This window comes from Silurus meridionalis, chromosome 10 (assembly GCF_014805685.1).
Source record: "Silurus meridionalis isolate SWU-2019-XX chromosome 10, ASM1480568v1, whole genome shotgun sequence".
Taxonomy (NCBI): Eukaryota; Metazoa; Chordata; class Actinopteri; order Siluriformes; family Siluridae; genus Silurus; species Silurus meridionalis.
In genome coordinates, this window is record NC_060893.1 from 21,114,825 (window position 1) to 21,141,462 (window position 26,638).

At 40.8% G+C, this 26,638-nt stretch overlaps 1 protein-coding gene, 1 long non-coding RNA gene and 4 gene segments (V, D, J or C); 3 read left to right on the forward strand and 3 right to left on the reverse strand.

Moving 5' to 3' along the window:
• The first annotated feature begins 4,382 nt into the window (after positions 1-4,382).
• LOC124391942 overlaps positions 4,383-26,638 on the forward strand; it is a 39,978-nt gene continuing 17,722 nt past the window's right edge. Inside the window, 2 exon segments of the V gene segment in view lie at positions 4,383-4,543; positions 4,655-4,825. Of these exon segments, the coding sequence occupies positions 4,495-4,543; positions 4,655-4,825 (220 nt within the window).
• On the forward strand, positions 7,932-8,417 carry LOC124391967. The segment is given in 2 exon segments: positions 7,932-7,986; positions 8,098-8,417. Coding segments are annotated over 2 exon segments (369 nt in total).
• Positions 10,327-11,201, reverse strand: LOC124391970. The gene is made up of 2 exons (XR_006927065.1): positions 11,082-11,201; positions 10,327-10,495 (listed from the first exon to the last, which is right to left on the reverse strand). It is a non-coding gene; the product is annotated as an uncharacterized LOC124391970 (long non-coding RNA).
• LOC124391957 (immunoglobulin kappa light chain-like) lies at positions 15,708-16,864 on the reverse strand. Its single transcript, XM_046858653.1, has 2 exons — positions 16,778-16,864; positions 15,708-16,207 (listed from the first exon to the last, which is right to left on the reverse strand). The coding sequence occupies exons 1-2, from the start codon at positions 16,830-16,832 to the stop codon at positions 15,921-15,923; spliced, it is 342 nt and encodes a 113-aa protein (XP_046714609.1). The 5' UTR covers positions 16,833-16,864; the 3' UTR covers positions 15,708-15,920.
• Positions 21,994-23,221, reverse strand: LOC124391963. The segment is given in 2 exon segments: positions 21,994-22,484; positions 23,139-23,221. Coding segments are annotated over 2 exon segments (330 nt in total).
• On the forward strand, positions 23,569-24,403 carry LOC124391950. The segment is given in 2 exon segments: positions 23,569-23,744; positions 23,856-24,403. Coding segments are annotated over 2 exon segments (384 nt in total).

Consider the following 26,638-nt stretch of genomic DNA (forward strand, 5'->3'; position numbering starts at 1 on the left):
TGAGATGGCGCAGATGTTACAGCCCCGGACAAACTCGGTCACCGTGTTGCTCATTCCTGGCCACCAGTACCGCCCCTGCACCAGACGTAGAGTCTGCCTTCTGCCCGGGTGCCCTGAGCCGGGGACTTCATGAACCGCCTTTAGTAAGGCCTGTTGACATTCTCGAGGAACAAAGGTTCGGTTCCTAGGACAACCAGGGGGTGCCGGTTCTCATTGTGTGGCCGTGCGAATAGCCTCGTCCAAATCCCAGACGATGGGGCTCAGAATGAGCGCCAGAGGCAGGATGGGTCCGGGCTCGGCGGGTTCCTCGGGCCCATAGATCCTGGAGAGGGCATCAGCCTTACAGTTCCTTGTCCCTGGCCGATAGGTAATGCTGAAGTTAAACCGCGTGAAGAAGAGAGCCCACCGTGCTTGTCGTGGGTTTAGTCGCTTGGCTTCACGGAGGTACTGGAGGTTCTTGTGATCTGTGATTACTGTGAAAGGATGAGCTCCTTCCAACCAGTGTCTCCATTCCTCCAGGGCCAGCTTGATGGCTAGGAGCCTCTGTTCCGATGTCATAGTTCTGTTCGGCTGGGGACAGTTTCTTGGAGAAATAGGCGCAGGGATGGAGCCGCGGGGGGGTTCCCGCCTGCTGAGAGAGGGTGGCCCCTACGCCTGTGGACGATGCATCTACCTCGACGACAAACGGGAGCTGGGGGTCTGGATGACGTAAAAGTGGGGCGGCACAGAACCTCTTGCGCAACTCCTCAAATGCCCGTTGAGCCTCTAGGGTCCAGGAGAGGGTCTTGGCTTTTCCCCGCAGAAGAGACGTAAGTGGAGCGGAAACCAGGCTGAAGCCTCCAATGAACCGGCGGTAGAAGTTTGCGAATCCAAGAAACCTCTGGAGCTCCTTTATTGAGGCGGGAACTGGCCAGTCCTGTACGGCAGCCACCTTCCTCTCATCCATCCTGATGCCTGCTGCGTCGATGACGTAACCCAGGAACTGTATCTCTGAACGGTGGAACTCACACTTAGGGAGGTTAAGATACAGTCGGTGTTTTCAAAGCAGTGCCAGGATCTGGGTGACGTGCTGATGATGTTCTTGCAGCGACCTCGAGTAGACCAGGATGTCATCAATGTAGACAATCACAAACCGATGGAGGAAGGGGCGGAACACCTCATTCATGAAATTCTGAAAAACCGCCGGAGCAATGGAAAGGCCATGGCCGGTGTGGGGGCAACAGAGTGGCTGCTTCCTCTAGAGTCGACTAGGGCAACTGCAGACAGAGAAAGAGCAGGGGTTACCAGGGTGACCATGAGCATGGACAGGTGAGTGATGTCAGAAGAAAGCGTAACTGCATTTCACCGTCCGACGAGGAGGCCTTACAGGACATTGGGCCACACGATGTCCTCCCTCACCGCAGTAGAGGTAAGCTCCAGCCGGCCACCGACGCTCCCTTTCCTGACGAGACAGCCGCTGTGAACCGAGTTGCATGGGTTCAGGTTCAGGAGCCGATGAGACTGCCGTAGTTGGAACTGATTCGACCTCTGGGGATTTGCAGGCTGCCAGGTGCTGAGAAACACGAATGGATCTCTGGATGAAAGCCTCAAGCCCCAGAGAATCATCATATGTGGCCATTGCCAGCCTGAGCTCCTCATTCAATCCCTTTCTGTATACAGCCAGCAGCGCTTTCGCTCCAGCCAGCAGATGCCGCCAGAGTGCGGAAGCGGAGGCTGTAACCCGACACACTGTCTCTTCCTTGGTGGATATTCAGCAGCTGATCGGCAGTCGACGTATCCACGGGGGCGGTGCTAAAGACCTCGGTGAAGTGTCTCGTAAAGGCCGCGTATGTCGTCAGCGCCAGGCTTGCTGCGCTCCAGAGCGCTCTAGCCCATGCTAGCGCTCTTCCGGTGAGCAGCGAGATCAGGAACGCAACCTTAGCCTGCCTGCTCGGGAAGCTGTGAGGGTGCATCTCGATATAAAGGAAACCTGGAGCAGGAATCCATGACATTTCGCGCGTCTCCGGAAAAGACGCCGGGAGAGCCATCGGGCCGGAAGGTGGTGGAGCTTGGTTGGCGGTCGCCGCGGTCGGAACGCCTCCCGAGCGGGGCGGTGAGCTCCCTCACGAACTCGGACATGGCAGCAGGCTGGTCCTCCATGAGACCAGACGCGGCAGCGGGCTGGTCCTCCATGTTGAGGTAACACGGTTCTTTCTCTTGTTTTGTGTCGGTCCGTTCTTCTGTCAGGCGCAAAGAATGTTCTGAGACCGATTGAATTCCAAAAAGGGCTTTTCTTTAATAAAAAAAAGCAAAATGGGCAAGGCAGAAAACACAGACGACACACACTGAAGCTAGTAAGCTGGAACACAACTATAACTGAGTAGTTTTGGGCAGTCCGGTAGGTTCATAAGCCTAAGCTGTAGAACGGACGGTGGGAATGTGGAAAAACAGGGTCTTTATAGTGTGGTGACTGATATGGACCAGGTGTGGATGATTAGTAAGTTGGTGAGCTGCTTGGAGTGATTGGAGGGGTTGGTGTGGGTGTGGCTGCTGGATCCCTGACAACTAAGAACATGGAGGCCCTCAGGAGTCTTTCTCATGAATATTCAAGTTCTATAACAGATACTAAGACAGATGCAGTGGTGATTTGTGTATGATGTGCATCATCAATAATGTAAAGTAATCACATTAACTGATTCAAAGGCTTTTATTAATAGTTTAAAGCAGAACATTGCAGGAATACACACACTTGACACATATTTAGATGATAATTAAGCAGAAGAGCTGAGGTGTGTGGGAGCTTCTCTTGCTGCAGCACTATCACACTGGTCTGGGTGACCCCTACACACACTTACACACAGTTTAGACAGGAACGGACATCTGCCAATCTCTCATTCTTCATTTCAGCTCACTGTGTGTTTCACTTCACTTTATATCTTACAGAGCAGAACTGAGTTCAGTGGAGCATCACAAACGTTTCACCTTCAATTCAAATACTTTTATATTTTATATTTATAATGATTTTTTATTGTGATTCCTGCATGTGAAAATTGAATGGTAGTGAAAATTCACTAATCACAAACATCAACAGAATTCAATACACACACAGTCTCTAAGATTGAATTGTGTATTCAGTGAAACATGTCACAGTAATATACAGAATTACGTCTTTTTTGTTTCATTCAAATTAAAATGAGCTGTAACACTATAATCTGATGGGTTTTTTGTCTTATAATATCAAAGAAAAAATGATTAACAGAAGAATATTGACTTGAAAAATAATAAGAGTAAAGTGCATTTGAAGACAAAAAATAAAACTATATATTTTTTTCTAGTTTATATCACTAATCTAAACACACTCCATTTCAGTCATAAATCTGAACACACTCCATTTCAGTCATTAATCTGAACACACTCCATTTCAGTCATTAATCTGAACACACTCCATTTCAGTCATTAATCTGAACACACTCCATTTCAGTCATTAATCTAAACACACTCCATTTCAGTCATTATACTGAACACACTCTATTTCAGTCAATAACCTGAACACACTCCATTTCATTCATTAATCTGAACACACTATTTTAGTCATTAATCTGAACACACTCTATTTCAGTCATTAATCTGAACACACTCTATTACAGTAATTAATCTGAACACACTCTATTTCAGTCATTAATCTGAACACACTCCATTTCAGTCATTAATCTGAACACACTCTATTTCAGTTATTAATCTGAACACACTCTATTACAGTCATTAATCTGAACACACTCCATTTCAGTCATTAATCTGAACAGACTCCATTTCAGTCATTAATCTGATCACACTCTATTTCAGTTATTAATCTGAACACACTCTATTACAGTCATTAATCTGAACACACTCCATTTCAGTCATTAATCTGAACACACTCCATTTCAGTCATTAGTAAACAGGTTACTTACGGCCCACAGTCAGTTTGGTTCCTCCACTAAAAGTGATCCACACTGATACAAACAGATTCAGTGTCTGTACAAAAACCCTGCTGCTCTAAACTCACTGCTCTCTCCATCATTTACACGTCTTATTACAAAACAGCTACACAACACCAACTTCTGTTCACATCAGCTGATCTCTACACACACTTTCTGCCTGCTTTTATTCCTTTTTACTGATTTTTCTTCATTAACACTGAAATGAATCAGTAAAAACTGAAGATGCAGCAAGTGTGTAAGACACACAAATACATCACACAAACTAAAAGCTGAAAAGACAAAAATGTAGATCGGCAGATGTACAGGTTTTACCCATAATGCCTCACAGTAACCACTTAATATTTTACAAAAAATCTCCTATTTAAGTGTGAGAATGACAGTAAGATTGGGGGAATGTGGTAAAGATGTTTCCATACTTAGAGGACACTTTGCATTGGCAGCACATGCTTCAGTGCTCTGGGAGTGTTTATAGCGCTGTGACTTTCACACTTCATGACTGAGAGCTGCTGCTACAGAAACTTCACCCACAGCTACCATGACTTTGATCCCCGTCTTCATCTGGACACTGATCCTCTGGACTCAAGGTCAGACACTGCTTCAGATTTTATCTTTACAATGATGTGTTTATACAAATACACGTATTGATTCTGTTCTAATATTTCAGTTTCATGCTGCATTATTGTGTATTTTTACAGAATGCAGAGGTCAAGTCACAGTAACTCAGACTCCTGCAGTGAAATCTGTTCTTCCAGGAGAAACAGTCACCATCAACTGTAAAACCAGTCAGGCAGGGACAAATAGTGACTGGTTGCACTGGTATCAGCAGAAAGCTGGAGAAGCTCCTAAACTCCTGATTAAATTTGCCAATCAGCTACAGTCGGGTAGAGCTACACTCTAGAGCTCTCCAGAGTCTCTATGTCTATTTGATATATTGCTCCATCTGTTTTGTCAGTGTGTTTTGATGAAAACTATAAAGACTGCTATTTCTGTTAGTTCATCTGGATATTGATATTTATCAGATGCTATGAATGTAAATATGCTTGGGAGAGAAATTATTCCTACTTCCTGTGTTGTCCTGTCCCTCAGGTCATCCTCCTGTCTGATGCTTTATTGATTCAGGAGACATATAGCATGGAGTCGTATCTCTAATATTAACGTTTTGTTTCACCTGATGACTCAGCGGTCACCTGATCATTTTTGTCTCTCCAGTTGTTTCTGAGCCTTTAGTAAAAAAAACTTTTTAGATTTAATACAGTTTTATATGTAGATAAATATTGTTTGTCATGCAAACAACCACTAATTCTCTAATTACCACCAATTATATGCCTAACTTTTAAATGACCCGATTTACTGATATTGTGAAAAATATTAAATGAAAAATGTATATCTGATGTTAATGAATTTTGTCTGTTGAGACAAAATCTCAACAGACAATCCCATCCCAGTTTTAATCAATTTAGCACATTAATACAGTAGAAAATGTAAACATAAATATGATAGATATGGAAAAAATATATCTGTCCAACTATCATATAAAAAACTAACAAATTTCTATGTCCTTGTGGCATCCATGTAGTTGTCATGCCACGTGGCGAATTAATAAAAGACTAGAATAGGATTTCTGTTTTCTGCACAGAGCCTACTGGGTTTTAACATTATTCATGCACACCCAACACACTTTGTACAAATCACTGTCTGAGATGAGTGGTTAGTCCACGTCATATAAATGAAAAGTGAAAAAAACTTTCATTCAACACATCATTAACATGCTGTGATATGGACCTCCATATCTGATTGGGATTAGGGTTATGTCTAGTGCATTACTTGCTCTGCTTATACACTGGAAGACTCCTTCAAGGACATTTAAATTCAAGTATTTATTTTTCTCATTTATAATTTCCTTTGAACGTTTTTTAGATTAAAACATAGTTTCTGTACATTTCTTTCTTTCTTTGCTTGTTTTTTTTCTTCATTTGTTTTCCACGCCGTTTATAATAGTGTCCATTTTTTAGGTTACATTGGAAAAATGTCCCTCCAGGCCACTAGAATACACCCTCACACACATTAAACATTTCTTTGTTTTTTATTGTCTGTGCCAGTTCCTGCTTTGATTTGCATACCAGTTAAGTTTTACTTATCAGACACAATATTTATGTTTTGCATTTTCACATCATCTTTGTTGAAGTATTAAGTTAATTGTTAAGATCATTAAGTGAAGTCTCTTTGATGCAAAGGAAAGCAAAGGAAAGTACAACAGGAAAAATAACAACAGTCAATTCCATTCAATACACCTCATAAAATAAGCACATGACCTCTTAGCATTCCACTAGCTGTTGAGTAGCATCCAGGTCTTCAAACTCCTTAGATAAACAGAGATATATGTATAGCAGTTTATTCAGCGGAGTTGAGCACTGAACATGTTGTTACATGTATACATATACATTGCATTTTGCTCCTTGGCTAATCCAGTAAGTCGTTAGCTATAGGACGGTATTGCCAGGACATATGTCCCATGCTGAACTCGGCATGTAGATAGCATGCATGCCAATGCAATATGTAATATGCAATATTTAGCGACCCACAGACCACAAGAAAGCAACCAAACAGCTAGACAGCCAAGCAAAGCAACCAAAAAGGTAGCCCAGCAAGAAGACAGCCCGATAAAACAGCCCTGGTACAGCAGCCTAAGACATGTAAGCCAGTGGTAAGACAGCCCACTACAACGGCTCTAAGTTCCTCAGTTCTAATTACAGAGAAATAAGCACAAAATTACCATCTTTTGACATCAGACATTATCACAGTTAACCAACTTACCAGTTTAACCAGGTCACGATGCCACCAAGAAACTCTAAACAAGTAAGTGGGATGATTTTAATCCGATAATGGCTGGATTCCTCAATCCACACTGAAAGGAGAAACCAAACCACCATTAAAAATACACAATCAGGCTACCAAAGGCATGACAACTAAGTTTTAAAACGAACCTCTCATAGATATCCTGATGTCACCAGTGTTCAGGAAAACGATTAACCGACTGCTCCTTTTACAGACCCACTAAATTGATAAGGCTGGCCATCACAATTTCGAACCATGTGACTGTTACTACCACAGTCCATGCATTCATGACCTCAGAATAGACTATGTAATGCATTACTAGTTGGACGTGCATCATTAAACAAGCTTTAGTCAGAATCAGCCAAGTTCTCACAAGGTAGAGGAAAATGATCGTATAACAATCTTATGTCACTGGCTACCTGTTAAGTTTTGAATCAACTACAAACTGCTGCTTCTTACAAACACTAAATGATTTGTATATGTACTATCCAGTCTTCTAACATGCTACAATGTAGAATCTCAAAACTCTGCCTTCTAGTAGTTCCTAAAATAGCAAAGACCAATAAAGAACATTCTCACATTTAGCTCAAACTTTGGAATAGTTTTCCTGACAGTGTTCAGGGCTAAGACATACTCACAGTTTAAGTGTAGATTAAAGATCTTTTTAGCAAAGTACACAACATATGTCATATCATAATTGTGCTCCAGTACATCTGATCAAATGCAATATCATCTTGTGCTGTTAATATCATGAACAGCAGCTACGCTAATTTTCTCCACTGCTTCTCTTTCTCTATGGGCATCCTGATGATGCTCTACAATCGTACCATGAAAATAATGGACCTTTAATGTTCAACAATATTTTGTGAGAGGATCCTGAGAATAAGGAGTGTGCTCATACCATCTTTATGAATAAAGAGTAAGAATAAATCTGGTTACTGCAGTGCCACAGAATAAATTGATCAATCTCCCATTGTGACTGAGTGTGAGAATGACAGTAAGATGAATGTGGTAAAGATGTTTCCATACTTAGAGGACACTTTGCATTAGCATGCTTCAGTGCTCTGGGAGTGTTTATAGCGCTGTGACTTTCACACTTCATGACTGAGAGCTGCTGCTACAGAAACTTCACCCACAGCTACCATGACTTTGATCCCCGTCTTCATCTGGACACTGATCCTCTGGACTCAAGGTCAGACACTGCTTCATATTTTATCTCTACAATGATGTGTTCATACAAATACACGTATTGTTTCTGTTCTAATATTTCAGTTTCATGCTGCATTATTGTGTATTTTTACAGAATGCAGAGGTCAAGCAACAGTAACTCAGACTCCTGCAGTGAAATCTGTTCTTCCAGGACAAACAGTCACCATCAACTGTAAAACCAGTCAGGCAGTGACTAACAACAACTACCTAAACTGGTATCAGCAGAAAGCTGGAGAAGCTCCTAAATTCCTGATTAAAAATGTAAATCAGTTACAGTCGGGTTTTCCAGCTCGTTTCAGTGGCAGTGGATCTGGATCTGATTTCACTCTGACCATCAGTGGAGTCCAGACTGAAGATGCAGGAGATTATTACTGTCAGAGTTACCATGTCACTGGCTACTGGTTCACACAGTGATATGAGTCGTCAAAACCTCCCTCAGTCAGATAGTAGAGAAACTGCACTGCTGCAGCTGGGAGCAACTGCAGGTGCTGAGTTGGAGGATGTGGTATGACACATTGACAATCTGTGGAAAAAACATCATCACCTATTAGAAATCTCTCAATAACCATCACACACTTCATCACACCACACTGCACACACTCCATCACACCACATTACACACACTCCCTCACACCACACTGTACACACTCCATCACACCACACTACACACACTCCCTCACACCACACTGTACACACTAACTGTATATGTTATGCATCATTTATAATGCAAAACAGTCATGTTTACTGATTTAAAGGCTTTATTCATAATTTAGAGCAGGACATTGCAATGATAAACACAGGTTTGGGCAAAGAGACATCAAAATGTATTTCTAAAATAAAATACCAAATACTTCAAGTGTATCACAATAAACTACAAAATCCAGCAGCCACAGCATTTAGCAAAATAAACTAAATAAAAAAAAAACCATACTTTTGCAAGGTAGCATGAATTAGCTGTTTTGATTTAATCCTTCACCATTACACCGACTCAGTTTATTGAGTAAACCATGTTTGATTCATGACATGAATGACATTCATGACATCCGATTCATGCAGTAAATCTGAAACATGCAACCAGTTAATAGATAAAATATACATGTCCCTGTGATCTCCCAGATGAAGGTTAGTTTTAAAGTACCCAAAAGTTTAATTTGACTCATAATTGTATCCTAGTTTAGTTACTAGGTGTTTGGTAACGAAGGGCTACTTTACATCATCACCACTGACTCAATGACAAACAAGTCATTTATAAGAAAACAACTGATTTCAGCTGTATTCATAGCAACTAGTTTCTAAATAATAAATTATTTGATTGTTAAACATTAATATATTATGTGTCAGTTGTCATTCATGCAATGTATGCAAAATCATGATCCTACTAAACAGCTGCTCAATTAGGGTACAATATTCTACAATCAAATATTTATTTATCGATCATCGGACGCCTATTTGAAAGCTGGCAGCCTGAAAGTTTTTTACCTTCACAACCTTCTTTCATATGTATACATTTTCTGTTCTGATCTGAACAAGTCTGGGAAAAAATCCTGATTAGGGACCAATCAGAGGTTGCATTTTTATGATGTCATCATGTAGCCTTCTTACAAAGTATTTTACAGTATTTAAAATCTACAAAATGAAACACTAAAATTTAATTTAAATATGATTTTCATCAACCCTCTCAAATACATATTACAAAATCTTATTTTATATTTCAAATACATGTATCATAAACACTGCTCATCCCTGCATACACACACGTAACACATATTTAGTTGATAATTAAGTAATTTGTGTAACTTGTTCCTTTCACTCAGTAGCACAGAGCAGAGAAATGAGAGGGAGATTTACATGAAGACGGCTGAATGATCCTCTTTCTCCAAAAATAGAGCACCACTTTCACCAGATGTTCAACATCCTTCAGCCAAACTCACTGAAGCACAACACACAGCACTGAATGTACAGCTAAACACACTCTCTCATCACACTGATAATGACTACTAACTCTAATAAAACACACCCAATGTCCAAAATGAAGCTTTATTTCAGCAGAGCAAAACTACAGGAAGAGCAACAGGACAGTGAAGAGAGTAAAGACAGGAATATCAGCATTGTGTAGAATTGAAACTCTATTGTAGATGGATGTGTGAGCAGCTCAGTGTTTAATTCTATCTTGGAGCTGTTAGTCTTCACACTGGCTCTTTCTGAACGTGACCGGATGATTGACACTGTCATGGAGACGGTACAGACAAACTCCTCCCCTTTCCCAGAGTGCTTTGCTGAGGGTCAGGTGCTGCGTGTGTAACCGTCCTTCTTCTGTTCTTCAGGGCTGGTTAGAACCCCTTCATTCACCAGTGAGCCATCCACTGTCCAGCTCACTGTCGCCCCCTGTGGAGAGTAGGCAGATAGCAGGCAGAGCAGTGAGGCCGGTCCCTCAGAGAGCTGCAGAGACGATGGATGGAGCAGAGACACGGAGGGCTTCACAGTGGGACCCTCTGGAGAACAGGAAAAAAAAACACACATTTACACAAAGTTACACAACATTTCCTCATTATTGCTTCTTCCCATAATTGCAGTCACGTAGATTTAATCAGCAGGAGAACATTTACGAGCTACTCGTTATATTGTGGAGCGACTCAGACTTCCATCAGCTTTATTCTGTTTTAGTCACTTCTTACTGATGTGTCATAGAAAGTGCTCCCTGTGTGATAGTATGACATGAATCTGATGACAGAAATGTTCACTATTTAACACAAACACACAGCAGCATTCGTCTGTATTTTCCATCAGCACAGAGACTTCAGAATAATATACACAATACTGCAGATATGAACCAGTGAGCAGGTTTCCACTCACCAACACAAACACACTGGAGATTTATTACATGTTTAATATTCACTCATTTCTTTTTTATATTACTGCAAACAGTTTAGAGTTTCTCCCAATTTATTACTGATACACACATTATATTTTATGAATTATGAATTAATTATTTATGGAGTACAGAGTGAAGACTAAAATAAAAAAATAATAAGTAAATATATATTATCAATTTTAGAGGTTTAAAATTAAGACACTTACTGATGCTGAGTTTTGTTCCTCCACCAAAAGTGTTCCACAGTGATACATTCTAATGAAACCGTCGTACAAAAACCTCTGTTACACTACAGTGAACACACACACTCACACACACACACACACACACACACACACACACACACACACACACACACACACACACATTTTGCATATGTGTGTTGTGTAACTGCTGCTATCACTCTTTAATAGCTGTAGTGATGATTACTGTGATGTTACTGGTTTTTCTGCTGGGACACATCCCTTACTATGAGACTAATTTATTTTTCATACAATCATCAAATCGCTCTCACACTTATTACTACATTTCATTTGAATATTTAAATGCTGCCTCTTTTTCTTCAGAGTCCTTTGAGGAAATTGTCCTGACTCTCCAGGATCTCAGTCTATTTCTACAGGAGACTATGTTGCTCTGTTACACCTGTAGATCCAGTCAGGATGTTTCTGCTGATATTTAGTGAAACCTGGAAAAGCTCCTAAACTCCTGATCTATTATGATGTTCACCTGCACAATGGGGTTCCAGACGTTTCGGTGGCATTAAATCTAATGTTACAGAATTTTATTAAAAATTTCTGGAGTTCAGTCTGAAGATGCAGGAGAATATTACTGTCAGAGTGAGAGCAGACTGTACACACAGTGTTAAAGTGATGTACAAAAACCTTCCTCAGCTTTAGAGGATGAGCTCTGACTGAGAAACAGACAATGATCTAACATCAGCTGCAGAGCTGCTAAAGGTGCATTTCACTTTATTATCAAATCACTTTCCCACTCATCACTACATTTGTTGTGATTATTTCAACATCAATTTAAAGAACCATGTTCACTATACAGTCTAAATTTCTAGAGTTTCCCATACAAACAGACACGTTTCCCACATATGCACCCAATGTGAGCAGTACACTTTGTAATATCAGAGTGAGACCACTCCACATATTTTTAACAACATAATGCCATGATTAAGTAGAAAACAACATTTACAGAGTTAGAGGTCATTTGCCTGCAGTGGGTTTGAACAATGAGAATAGTAGAATATTAGGTAATCCCCATTTTAACCGATCCGATGCAAGGACAGCATTTTTGTCTCTAAATGTTGAATCATTGTGAGATTATTGTCCTGGAAATCTTGTGCTAATAATTTGATGCTGTGCATAAAAGGTTCCACATTAGTCAGAGTGATCACATTAAACAATGTTGCTGCTTCATACACCATCAATCCACTACAGTGAGAAATTCATTAACATTCGGTATAAACAGCATCCAGTAAAAGTTTCAGCTTCTCTCTCATTCAGTTCTTTCTGCATCTTAACCCTAACAGCAGTTTCCAGAAAATCTTCATCTGATCAGAGAAGCAAAATTAGTAGGTAAATTAGTAAGATTGGGGGAATGTGGTAAAGACGTTTCCATACTTAGAGGACACTTTGCATTGGCAGCACATGCTTCAGTGCTCTGGGAGTGTTTATAGCGCTGTGACTTTCACACTTCATGACTGAGAGCTGCTGCTACAGAAACTTCACCCACAGCTACCATGACTTTGATCCCCGTCTTCATCTGGACACTGATCCTTTGGACTCAAGGTCAGACACTGCTTCATATTTTATCTCTACAATGATGTGTTCATACAAATACACGTATTGTTTCTGTTCTAATATTTCAGTTTCATGCTGCATTATTGTGTATTTTTACAGAATGCAGAGGTCAAGCAACAGTAACTCAGACTCCTGCAGTGAAATCTGTTCTTCCAGGAGAAACAGTCATCATCAACTGTAAAACCAGTCAGGCAGTGTATTATCACAGCTCTTATGGCCACTATTTACACTGGTATCAGCAGAAAGCTGGAGAAGCTCCTAAACTCCTGATTAAATTTGTAAATCAGTTACAGTCGGGTTTTCCAGCTCGTTTCAGTGGCAGTGGATCTGGATCTGATTTCACTCTGACTATCAGTGGAGTCCAGACTGAAGATGCAGGATATTACTACTGTCAAAGTCGCCATGAAATCACTGGTTACTGGTTCACACAGTGATATAGAGTCGTACAAAAACCTCTCTCAGTCAGATAGTAGAGAAACTGCACTGCTGCAGCTGGGAGCGACTGCAGGTGCTGAGTTGGAGGATGTGATATGACACAATGACACTCTGGAGGAGAAGAACCACATCACACTAACTCACACCTCACATTAGAAATCTCTCAATAACCATCACACTACACTGTACACACTCCATCACACCATACTACACTCTCCATTACACCACACTGTACACAGTACATCACAACACACTACACACACTTCATCACAACATACTACACACACTGCACCACACCACACAACACACTCCATCACACCTCACTGTACACACATCACACCACACTACACACTCTACATCACACCACACTACACACACTCCATCACAACATACTTTTACACACTGCACACACACTGTAACACACCACACTACACAGTCCATCACACCACACTACACACTTCATCACACACCACACAACACACATCAATATCACCACACTACACACTCCATCACACCGCACTACACACATTCCATCGCACCACACTGCACACTCCACCACACCACACTACACACTCCATCACACCACACTGCACACTCCACCACACCACACTACACACTCCATCACACCGCACTACACACATTCCATCGCACCACACTGCACACACTCCATCATACCACACCCACACACTGCACACACTCCACCACACCACACTACACACTCCATCACCCCACACTGTAGACATTCCTTGACACCACACTGAACACACTACATCACACCACACTACACACACTCCATCATACCACACCCACACACTGCACACATTCCCCCACACCACACTGTACAAACTCCATCACACCACAATGCAACACACTCCATCACACCACACTGTACACACTCCATCACACCACACTGCATACACCCCATCATACCACACTGCACACACTCAATCACACCACAATGCACACACTCTATCACATCACACTTTATACATTCCATCACACCACACTAAACAGCTGCATCACACCACACTGTACACACTCCATCACATCACACTGCACACACTCCATTACACCACACTGTACACACTCCATCATACCACACTGCACACACTATATCACACCACACTAAACACACTCCATAGATAGATAGATAGATAGATAGATAGATAGATAGATAGATAGATAGATAGATAGATAGATAGATAGATAGATAGATAGATAGATAGATAGATACAACTTTTTTGTCATTGCATAGTACAGGTACACAGCAACGAAATGCAGTTTGGTACCACACCACACTGTACCACACATTCCATCACACCACACTGTACACATACTTCATCACACCACTCTGCCCACACTCCATTACACCACTACACACTCCATCACACCACACATTCCATCACACCACACTCTCCATCATGCCACACTCCATCACACCACATCCATCACACCAACTGTACACATCCATCACACCACACTACACACACTTCATCACACCACACTCAACACACTCCATTACACCACACTTCACACACTTCTTCACACCACACTACACACTCCAACACACCACACTGCACACACTCACACACACCACACTATACACACTCCATCACACCACATTGTACACACACTCTATCACACCACACTGTACACACTCCTTCACACCACACTGTACACACTCCATCACACCACACTACACACTTCATCACACCACACTGCACACACTCTATTCCATCACACTGTACACACTTCATCCCACCACACTGCACACTAATTGTGTATGTTATGCATCATCTATAATATAAAGCTATATTGTTTATTGATTCAAAGCGTTCATTAATAATTTAGAGCAGGACATTGCGATAATTAACACAGGTTTGGGCAAAGAGACATCAAAATCTATTTAAAAATCAAATACCAAATACCTTAACTATAAGTGTATTACAATAAACTACAAAATACAGCAGCTACAGCATTTATCAAAATAAATTTCTGTATTTTGGCATTTTAGAAGAAAAAAAAAAAGTTTGTAAGGGAGCGTGATATTTCTTCACAAACCTTCAATCAATTAGCCGTTGTGATTTGTTCCTTCACCGTTACACAGATGCCACTGATTAAGTAAACAATGTTGGCAACAGCTGTTCTCAGGCTGATTCATCCAGTAAATCTGACACATGCAACCAGTTATCAGATAAAATATTTACATTCATATCCCTGTGATCTCCCAGATGAAGGTTAGTTTTAAAGTACATTTCATGCAATGGTATGCAAAATCATGATCCTACTAAACAGCTGCTCAATTAGGTTACAATATTCTTCAATAAAATATTAATTTATCAATTATCAGACACCTATTTCACCACCTTCTTTCATATGTATAGATTTTCTGTTCTGCTCTCAACAGGTCTGGGCAAAATACTGAGTAGGCACCAATCAGAGGCCGCATTTTTATGATGTCATCATGTAGCCTTCTTACAAAGTATTTTACAGTATTTTAAAACTACAAAAATTACAAAACACTAAAGCATTGTAATACAAAATATAAAGCAATTTTCATCAACCCTCTCAAATATATATAACAAAATTTTATTTTTTAAATACATGTATCATAAATACTGCTCATCCCTGCATATACACACATAACACATATTTAGGTCATAATTATGTAATATGTGTAACTGTCTTCTTTCACTCAGTAGCACAGAGCAGTGAAATGAGAGGGAGATTTCCATGAAGACAGCTGAATGATCCTCTTTCTCCCAAAATAGAGCACCACTTTCACCAGATGTTCAACTTCCTTCAGCCATTGACACTGTCATGGGAGACGGTACAGACAAACTCCTTCCACTTTTCCCAGAATGCTTTGCTGAAGATCAGAGTGCTGCTGCGTGTGTAACCGTCCTTCTTCTGTTCTTCAGGGCTGGTTAGAACCCCTTCATTCCCCACTGAGCCATCCACTGTCCAGCTCACCATCGCCCCCTGTGGAGAGTAGGCAGACAGCAGGCAGAGCAGTGAGGGAGAGCCCTCAGAGAGCTGCAGAGACGATGGATAGAGCAGAGACACAGAGGGCTTCACAGTGGGACCCTCTGTAGAACAAAATACACAAAAAACACTTTTATACACACAACATTACTGCTTCTTCACATCACTGTAGTTCAGTAGAAATAATCAGCAGGAGAACATTTACGAGCTACTCGTTATATTGTGGAGCGACTCTGACTTCAATCAGCTTTATTCTGTTTTAGTCACTTCTTACTGATGTTTCATAGAAAGTGCTCCCTGTGTGATAGTAAGAAATGGATCTGATAACAGAAATGTTCACTGTTTAACACAAACACACAGAAGCATTTGTCTGTATTTTCCATCAGCACAGAGACTTCAGAATAATATACACAATACTGCAGATATGAACCAGTGAGCAGGTTTCCACTCACCAACACAAACACACTGGAGATTTATTACATGTTTAATATTCACTCATTTCTTATTCATTTTACTACAAAATGTTTAGTTACTCCCAATTTATTACTGATACACACATTATAATTGATGTGAATTATGTATAAAGTGTTTAGTACAGAATTAAGTAAATAATATGTAAATAAGAATTATTTTTTAATATAAATGTTAGTGGTTTAGAAGTAAAAGACACTTACTGGTGCTGAGTTTTGTTCCTCCACCAAAAGTGATACATTCTAATGAAAACATCATACAAAAACCTCTGTTACACTACAGTGAACACACACACACACACACACACACACACACACACACACACACACACACACACACACACACACACACACACACACCTAAAACCCTAAAACTGGAGAACAATTCACTCTACACAAATGATGGATTAGTAATGAGTTTTGTCTCTACAGTCAGTAACACAATATACATGATACATAAAGGCCGTAAAGAATAACGTTAAAATGCTGGTCTCCTCGAAATCTCCTCTGTAGTCATTTTAAATCCTGATGGAATTAAAGTGAGAGCCTGAACTTCTGCTATTTCACTTTATGCATTTGTAACCTCTTAATGTTTTCCAAGAAATCTCCCATTGTGACTGAGAGTGAGAATGCCAGTAAGATTGGGGGAATGTGGTAAAAATGTTTCCATACTTAGAGGACAATTTGCATTGGCAGCACATGCTTCAGTGCTCTGGGAGTGTTTATAGCGCTGTGACTTTCACACTTCATGACTGAGAGCTGCTGCTACAGAAACTTCACCCACAGCTACCATGACTTTGATCCCCGTCTTCATCTGGACACTGATCCTCTGGACTCAAGGTCAGACACTGCTTCATATTTTATCTCTACAATGATGTGTTCATACAAATACACGTATTGTTTCTGTTCTAATATTTCAGTTTCATGCTGCATTATTGTGTATTTTTACAGAATGCAGCGGTCAAGCAACAGTAACTCAGACTCCTGCAGTGAAATCTGTTCTTCCATTAGAAACAGTCAACATCAACTGTAAAACCAGTCAGGCAGTGACTAACAACAACTACTTATACTGGTATCAGCAGAAAGCTGGAGAAGCTCCTAAACTCCTGATTAAAAATGTAAATCAGCTACAGTCGGGTTTTCCAGCTCGTTTCAGTGGCAGTGGATCTGGATCTGATTTCACTCTGACCATCAGTGGAGTCCAGACTGAAGATGCAGGAGATTATTACTGTCAAAGTCGCCATGAAATCACTGGTTACTGGTTTACACAGTGATATAGAGTCGTACAAAAACCTCCCTCAGTCAGATAGTAGAGAAACTGCACTGCTGCAGCTGGGAGCGACTGCAGGTGCTGAGTTGGAGGATGTGATACGATACAATGAAACTCTATGGAGGAAAAAACACATCACACTAACTCACACCTCACATTAGAAATCTCTCAATAAACATCACACCACACTGTATGTCCCTCACACCACACTGTACACACTCCATCACTCCACACTGTACACACTAACTGTATATGTTATGCATCATCTATAATGTAAAGCAATCATGTTTACTGATTTAAAGGCTTTATTATTAATTCAGAGCAGCACATTGCAATGATAAACACAGGTTTGGGCAAAGAGACATCAAAATGTATTTCTAAAATAAAATACCAAATACTTTAACTTCAAGTGTATCACAATTAACTACAAAACACAGCAGCCACAGCATTTATCAAAACCAACTAAATAAAAAAAAACCATACTTTTGCAGGGTAGCATGAAAAAACCTTCAATCAATTAGCTGTTTTGATTTGTGCCTTCACCATTACACCGACTCAGTTTATCAAGTAAACAGTGTTTGATGGAACAGCTGTTCTGAGGCCGATTCATGCAGTAAATGTGACACATGAAACCAGTTAACAAATAAAATATTCACATACATTTCCCTGTGATCTCCAAGATTAAGGTTAGTTTTAAAGTACCCAAAAGTTTAATGTTGAACCGTTTGCAATTGACTCATTACTTACTGTTTGGAAACGAACATCATCAAAATTGACTCAATGACAAACATTTATAAGAAAACAACTGATTTCAGCTGTATTCATAGCAACTAGTTAATAACTAATAAATTATTTCTCTCTTTATGTTTGTGAATTAAGCTGTTGTTCATTTTTTATATTTTCTGGTGCAGACTGATATCTGATGCAGTCCAGAGCACTCTTTGACACTCCCTTTTCTCTTATTCTTTGCTTTCTCTCACACTCATATTACGTGAAACAAATTGCAAAGGGTTTAAGTTTCGCAATATCTACAGTACATAGTATCACTTTTATCCTTATTGTCATGTGCGGAGAATCTGGAGAAATTTCTGTGAATAAAGGTTAAAATCAATACTAGTTACCAGTTGCAGGTTAAAGATATATCATTCAAAAAACAAGGCATATAAAAATAAACATGATCCAGAAATATCACCATTCTCTTAGGGCCAACGCTTATGGACTGATGAAATTTGTTTAATTGTAACACTGTTCTGTGGTTAGATGAATCAAAATATGAAAGTTGTGGAAACCATGGACATTGTGTCCTCCAGACTGAAGAGGAGAGGAATCATCCAGCTTGCTATCAGAGCTCAGATCAAAAGCCTGATGGTGTGGGGGTGCATTAGTGACTATGAAATGGGCAGCTTGCACATCTGGGAAGGGTTAGGTTTAGGATTATGGTTATCACCTTTAATGCTGAAAGATATATATACAGGATTTAGAGCAAAATTAGCTTTTAACCAGATGACACCTTAATATGTTTTGCAAAACACAAGGATGGAAAGCAATGAAGTACAAATACAGTCGAACCCACTAATCTCAACCTCGGTTAACTCGCCAACCCTATTAAGTCGCATTTTTAAAGTGGAACTGCCAAATTCTCTCTTTGTCTTAGCATTTTCTCATCGGTTATGTCGATTCTTCAATGTCGCCGAACCCTAATATCATATAAGACGCATATATAATATATAATATTATATATAATATATATAATATTATATAATACGCGTCTTATCCAAAGTTGTATGGACCTTTCACCCAGGGTGCGTCTTATATTAGAGATCAGCCTGGAATGATGTGAAGAAGGAAACAATCTTAAACTGCTGGATGCACTGCGTCATTCAGGATATTTACGATGATGAGTTTCAGGCACAGTGCCGTGCAGCCGCAGAAGAACTCGCGGAAGTGGCGGAAAAATCAAGCCTTACAGATGCTATGTTGGAAGAGGAGGCACAGGAGTGTAGGATACTTTTCAGAGCTGTGTCAGAGTGAAATGACTCGTGAATTAAATTTTGACACGATTTTGTGAGCGATCTTTGTGTTTGCAATGTTGGAGAATATAATAAAGGTTTTTATCGAGAATTGACGGTGGTTTGTATTGTATATTGGTAAATCTCTACTGTTAGTTGGTGCACATATGCCTTTTGTTGTTAGCAAACATGTATGTACATTTTTATAGCATAACTTCATCAAACAAATCGCGGCAACGCTGTTGTGTAAAAAAAAAACCCTCAAAAAACACGTGCATGTACATTCTCATTTATTAACGCACATCATGTACATAAAGAAATTTCAAGCATGTTAATATATTCCCGCCATATTGGTTCTCGTTCATCTCAATCATTGGTTATCTCGACGTTTTTTGGCAAACCCCTAGGCCGGCGACATAACCGGGTTCCACTGTACATTTCATTGCCAACTGTTCTATCATGGTGTGGATGGAAGATAAAATGTGTATGGGGTGATACTGAAAAAAGAGTACAGTAAGAGCACAGTGGAGTGAAGAGAGTTTCTGATAGTGTGATGAACATGAAGTTGGAAGTTAAAGGGGTGATGATAAAATGTCATCAGTGCTTATGCTCCACAAGTGGATAATGAGATGGAGGAGAAAGAAAAATTCTGGAGTGAATTAGAAGTGGTAGAAGGTGTACCTATGAAAGAAAGATTAGTGATTGTGGCAGACTTTAATAGGGATTTTGGTGAAGGGAACAGAGGAGGTGATGGGTATATAAGGCCTTAAGAAGAGGACTGTGGAAGGGCAGATGGTGGTAGATTTTGCTAAAAGTATGGAAATGAGAGTGGCAAATATGTAGGAGCACAGGATGACATAAGAGTGGAGGAAGGTGCACACAGGTGGACTATGTTCTGTGTCAGACATGCAACCTGAATTGTAGACTGTAAGGTGTTGGCAGGGGACAGTGTATCTAGACAGCATCTGACGGTGGTCTGTAGGATGGTTTTAGAGGACTGTAAAAAAAATGATGGTGGAAACTGAAGGAGGAAGACTGTAGTGTGAGATTCAGGGAAGAGGTCAGACAGGGGCTCAGTGGTGGTGAAGAGGTGCTGGATGATTGGGCAACTGCTGCAGAAGTGATAAGGGAGACAGCTAGAAAGGTACAATAATTGATGTGACATCTGGAAACAGAAAGAAAGACAAAGAGACATGGTGGTAGAATGAGGAAGTGCAGGAAAGCATAAAGAGAAAGATGTTGGCGAAACAGAATTGGATCGACAGAGAGATGAGAAAAGTAGGCAGGAGTACAAGCAGATGAAACAGCAGGTGAAGAGGGATGTAGCAAAACCCAAGGAAAAGGTATATGAGGAGCTATATAAGTTGGACACAAAGGAAGGAGAAAAGGATTCGTACTGATTGGCCAGGCAGAGGGACCGAGCTGGGAAGGATGTACTGCAAGTTAGAGTAATAAAGGATGGAGATGGAAACGTGTTGACTAGTGAGGAGAGTGTTTTGTGAAGATAGAGGGAATATTTGAGCAGCCGATGAATAAGAAAAATTAGAGCACATGAAGGGTGGATGATCTGGAGATGGTGAAGCAGGAAGTGGATAGGATTAGTAAGGAGGAAGTGAGAGCAGCATTTAAAAGGATGAAGAGTGGAATTTCGGTTGTACCTGATAACATGCGTAGAAGCTTGGAGAGGTTTAGGAGAGATGGCAGTGGAGTTTTTAACAAGATTATTTAACAAGAATTTTGGAATTGTTCAAAAAGTTCTTAGTTTAAATGATAAACTCTTAGAAACATCTTCTTTCATTTAAATGTGTATTGTTTTGTTTAGTTTGTTTTCTGTTCTGTACTATAGTTGTGTAAATTCTTGTTTCATTTTATTAATTTATTCTATAGTGTATTTTTGATAGTAATTATGGTATTATGCAAATTTGATGCAGAAAGAGCAATAAGATGTGAAAGTGATTAACCTCAAGCCAACACACACACACACACACACACACACACACACACACACACACACACACACACACACACACACACACACACACACACTCACACATTTGCATGCAACACTCTGATTCCCAAAACAGTTTAACGCTTTCAGCAGATGTTTGTGGTTCATCCAAACTCACTCAAGCACAACACACAGCTCTGCACTCGACCTGCTGTAAAGGTGCAGTTCCAAATCACTAACAAAGACACTTCACTACTGAAAAAGGAGACATGATTTCCAGATTGAAGCTTTATTTCAGCACAGCTACACCACTTACACCACCTCAGACTGCTAAGCATGTGTTAAAGCGTACACTTGAATTCTAGTGGACTTCACAGCGACTCTTTCGGAACGAGGTGATCTGAGTGGTGTCGTGATGGGAGACGGTGCAGCCGAACACCTCGGCCTCTTCCCAGCGTTCTTTGCTGAGGGTCAGGGTGCTGCTGCGGCTGTAGACACCGTTCTTCTGATCTTCTGTGCTGGTCAGAACACCTTCGTTCACCTCGACACCATCCAAGGTCCAGCTCGGCAGCGCCCCCTGTGGAGAATAGTCAGAGAGCAGGCAGAGCAGAGAGGACGAACCCTCAGAGAGCTGCAGAGACGAGGGAGGGAGCAGAGACACGGAGGGCTTCACCATTGGTCCAGCTGGAGACAAAACACACACAAAAGCACACACATAATTATAGTTATGATAATGTGAACTCTATCACAATGAACATAGTGATATTTGGCAATTCAGTGTAACGACTGTAAAGCAGATGCAGTAGTTTATATGCACATCCACAACAGGACACAATTCTAATAACATCATCCAACCAAACTGCAACTCAACAAAACAACCTAAATCTTCTGAACAACTTCATATCAACACATTGTGCTTCAATAACCATCACACCACAGTAAAGTCATCTTTGTGCAATTTTGTAGATTAACTTATTAATGATTTATGACTTAGCATTAATGTGAAATCAACACTAGACCACCGTTGTTCTTCTTTCACTGTTACAACATTCCCACTGTGATGAATTTGAATAACACAAAGAAATAACGAAATTAAATAAAAGTTAACATTTACCATGAATCTGAAAAAGACGTGACTCCTACAGAATTTTACAAAATGACACAAAAGCAGATAATTTCTAGAATCAGCTCTCTCCTCTTCACATCACATTTCTCTATTTTATAAAAAATATCTATTTATTTGAGAGTCACATTTTTATTTTGTAGTAAATCTGTATCTACAGTATTTACATTGTGTAATAAAACTAATTAAACATTTCAGTAAAAGTGAGCACTTACTTTTCATAATGAGTTTTGTTCCTCCACCAAAAATCCACCACAGTGATACATTCTAATGAAATCGTCATACAAAAACCTCTGTTACACTACAGTTAACCTGAACACACACACACACACACAAACACACACACCTTAATCTTGAGCACAGTGTAGTATACACTATAAAAGACTGGAGGTAAAATAAAATCAAATGTTGGATTATTGAGGAGATAATTCATAAACATTGTGAAGAATAATGTTATAATGCTGGTCTCCTTAAACATTTCCTCTGTAGTCAGTCTGAATCCTGATTAATTATTGAACTAAAGTGAAAGCTTGATCTGCTGTAGTTTCTCAACATGGACTTGTAACCTCTTGATATTTTCCAAGAAATCTCCCATTGCAACTGAGTAAGAATGACAGTTAGATTGGGGAAATGTGGTAAAAACGTTTCCATACTTAGAGGACACTTTGCATTGGCAGCACATGCTTCAGTGCTCTGGGAGTGTTTATAGCGCTGTGACTTTCACACTTCATGACTGAGAGCTGCTGCTACAGAAACTTCACCCACAGCTACCATGACTTTGATCCCCGTCTTCATCTGGACACTGATCCTCTGGACTCAAGGTCAGACACTGCTTCATATTTTATCTCTACAATGATGTGTTCATACAAATACACGTATTGTTTCTGTTCTAATATTTCAGTTTCATGCTGCATTATTGTGTATTTTTACAGAATGCAGAGGTCAAGCAACAGTAACTCAGACTCCTGCAGTGAAATCTGTTCTTCCAGGAGAAACAGTCACCATCAACTGTAAAACTAGTCAGACAGTCTCTTCTCACAGCACATATGGTAATCGCTTATTCTGGTATCAGCAGAAACATGGAGAAGCTCCTAAACTGCTCATTAAATACGTAAAGGAGCTATTGTCAGGTGTTCCAGCTCGTTTTAGTGGCAGTGGATCTGGAACTGATTTCACTCTGACCATCAGTGGAGTCCAGACTGAAGATGCAGGAGATTATTACTGTCAGAGTCACCACAGCATCTCAGGCTACTGGTTCACACAGTGATATAGAGTCGTACAAAAACCTCCCTCAGTCAGATAGTAGAGAAACTGCACTGCTGCAGCTGGGAGCGACTGCAGGTGCTGAGTTGGAGGATGTGATACGACACAATGAAACTCTGTGGAGGAGAAGAACCACATCACACTAACTCACACCTCACATTAGAAATCTCTCAATTACCATCACACCACACTATACACACTCCATCACACAACATTGTACACACTCCATCACACCACACTATACACACACTCCATCACACCACTCTGCACACACTCCATTACACCAAACCACACACTCCACACACACCAGACTATAAACACACACTCCATCACACCACACTACACACTCCATCACACCACACTGTACACACATCACACCACACTACACACACTTTACACACACTTCATCACACCACCTACACACTCCATTAAACAACAATACACACACCTTCACACCACACTACACACCCAACACACCACACTGTACACACACTCCATCACACTACACAACACACACTTCCACACACCACACTGTACACACTCCATCACACCACACCACGCTCTTCACACCACACATACACACTCCTTCACACCACACTGCACACACCGTAACACCACACTACACACACTCCATTCCACCAAATTGCACACTCCTTCACGCCACACTGTACACACTTAACAACACACTGTACACACTCCATCACACCACACTGTGCACACTCTACACACACTTTATCACACAACACCCACATACTCAATTAAACCACACTACACACATTCCTTCACACCACACTACACACTCCAACACACCACACTGTACACACACACACACACACACACACACACACACACTCCATCACACCACACTGCACACTCCATCACACCACACTACACACTCCATCTCACTACACTGTACACACTCCTTCACACCACACTGTACACACTACATCACACCACACTACACACTCCATCACACCACACTACACACACTGAACACACTACACTGTACACACTCCATTACACAACAATACACACCGTCACACCACACTACATGCCCCATCACACCACAGTACACACTCCATCACACCACACTGTACACACTCCATCACACCACACACCATCACACAACACCTCCACACACTCCATTACACTACACCACACACTCCATCACACCACATACTCCATCACACCACAAACACACTCCATTACACCACTCTACACTCTTCATCACACCACCACACATACACACTCCATCACACCACTACACACTCCATCACACCACAGTACACACTCATCACACCACCACTGTACACACTCCATCACACCACATACTCCATCACACAACACACCTCCACACACTCCACACCACCACTCACACTTCATCACACCGCACATACTCCATCACACCACACACACTCCATCACACCACACTGCACACACTCTATCACACCACACCACACACACTTTACACACTTTATCACACCACACTCCACACACTCCATTACACCACACTACACACTCCTTCACACCACACTCACACTCCATCACACCACTACACACACTCCATCCTACCACACTGCACACACTCCATCACACCACACTGTACACACTTCAACACACCACACTACACACTCCATCACACCACACTGCACACACTCCATCACACCACACTGTACACACACTCCATCACACCACACTACACTCCTTCACACAACACTGTACACACTACAGGTCACACTCTGGCCTTTGGCTTTGCTTGTTGGTTATTACTCAGTCACTGGTGCAACTCTCTCTCTCTTTATGTTTGTGAATTTAGCTGTTGTTCATTTTTTATATTTTCTGGTGCAGACTGATATTTGATGCAGTCCAGAGCACTCCCTTTTCTTTTATTTCTTTGCTTTCTCTCACACTCATATTATGTAAAACAATTTTAAAATAATGTTCCTCAACATCAAATTGCAAAGGGTTTGAGTATCTCATTATCTACAGTACATAGTATCACTTTTATTCTTATTGTCATGTGCTGAGAATAACCCAGCCATTAGGGTTGCACAAACCAGTGCACTCTTAGTGCCGGTTCCAAGCCCGGGTAAATGGGGAGGGTTGCGTTAGGAAGGGCATCCAGCGTAAACATGTGCCAAATCGAATATGCGGATCACAAATAAGAATTTCATACCGGATCGGTCCAGGCCTGGGTTACCAATGACCGCCACAGGTGTAGTTAGCCAACAGGGTACCGGTTGAAATTGGCAGAAGGAGAAGAAGGAGAGGAGGAAGACGTCTACAGAGACGACAGGAAAAGAAGAAGTGTGAGAGTGTGGAGGTTCGAGTTGGTACTTTAAATGTTGGTACTATGACTGGTAAAGGGAGAGAGGTAGCTGATATGATGGTGAAGAGGAAGGTAGATATGTTGTGTGTTTAGGAGACCAAGTTGAAATGGAGTAAGGCCAGG

Bases quoted from the DNA above. Each gene is read 5' to 3' on its own strand.
- LOC124391957 (XM_046858653.1), bottom strand. From the start codon at position 16,832: ATGATGTTTTCATTAGAATGTATCACTTTTGGTGGAGGAACAAAACTC. The intron at 16,208-16,777 runs GTAAGTGTCTTT...TTTGTTCTACAG, and splicing joins AGGAACAAAACTCAGCACCA to AGGGTCCCACTGTGAAGCCC.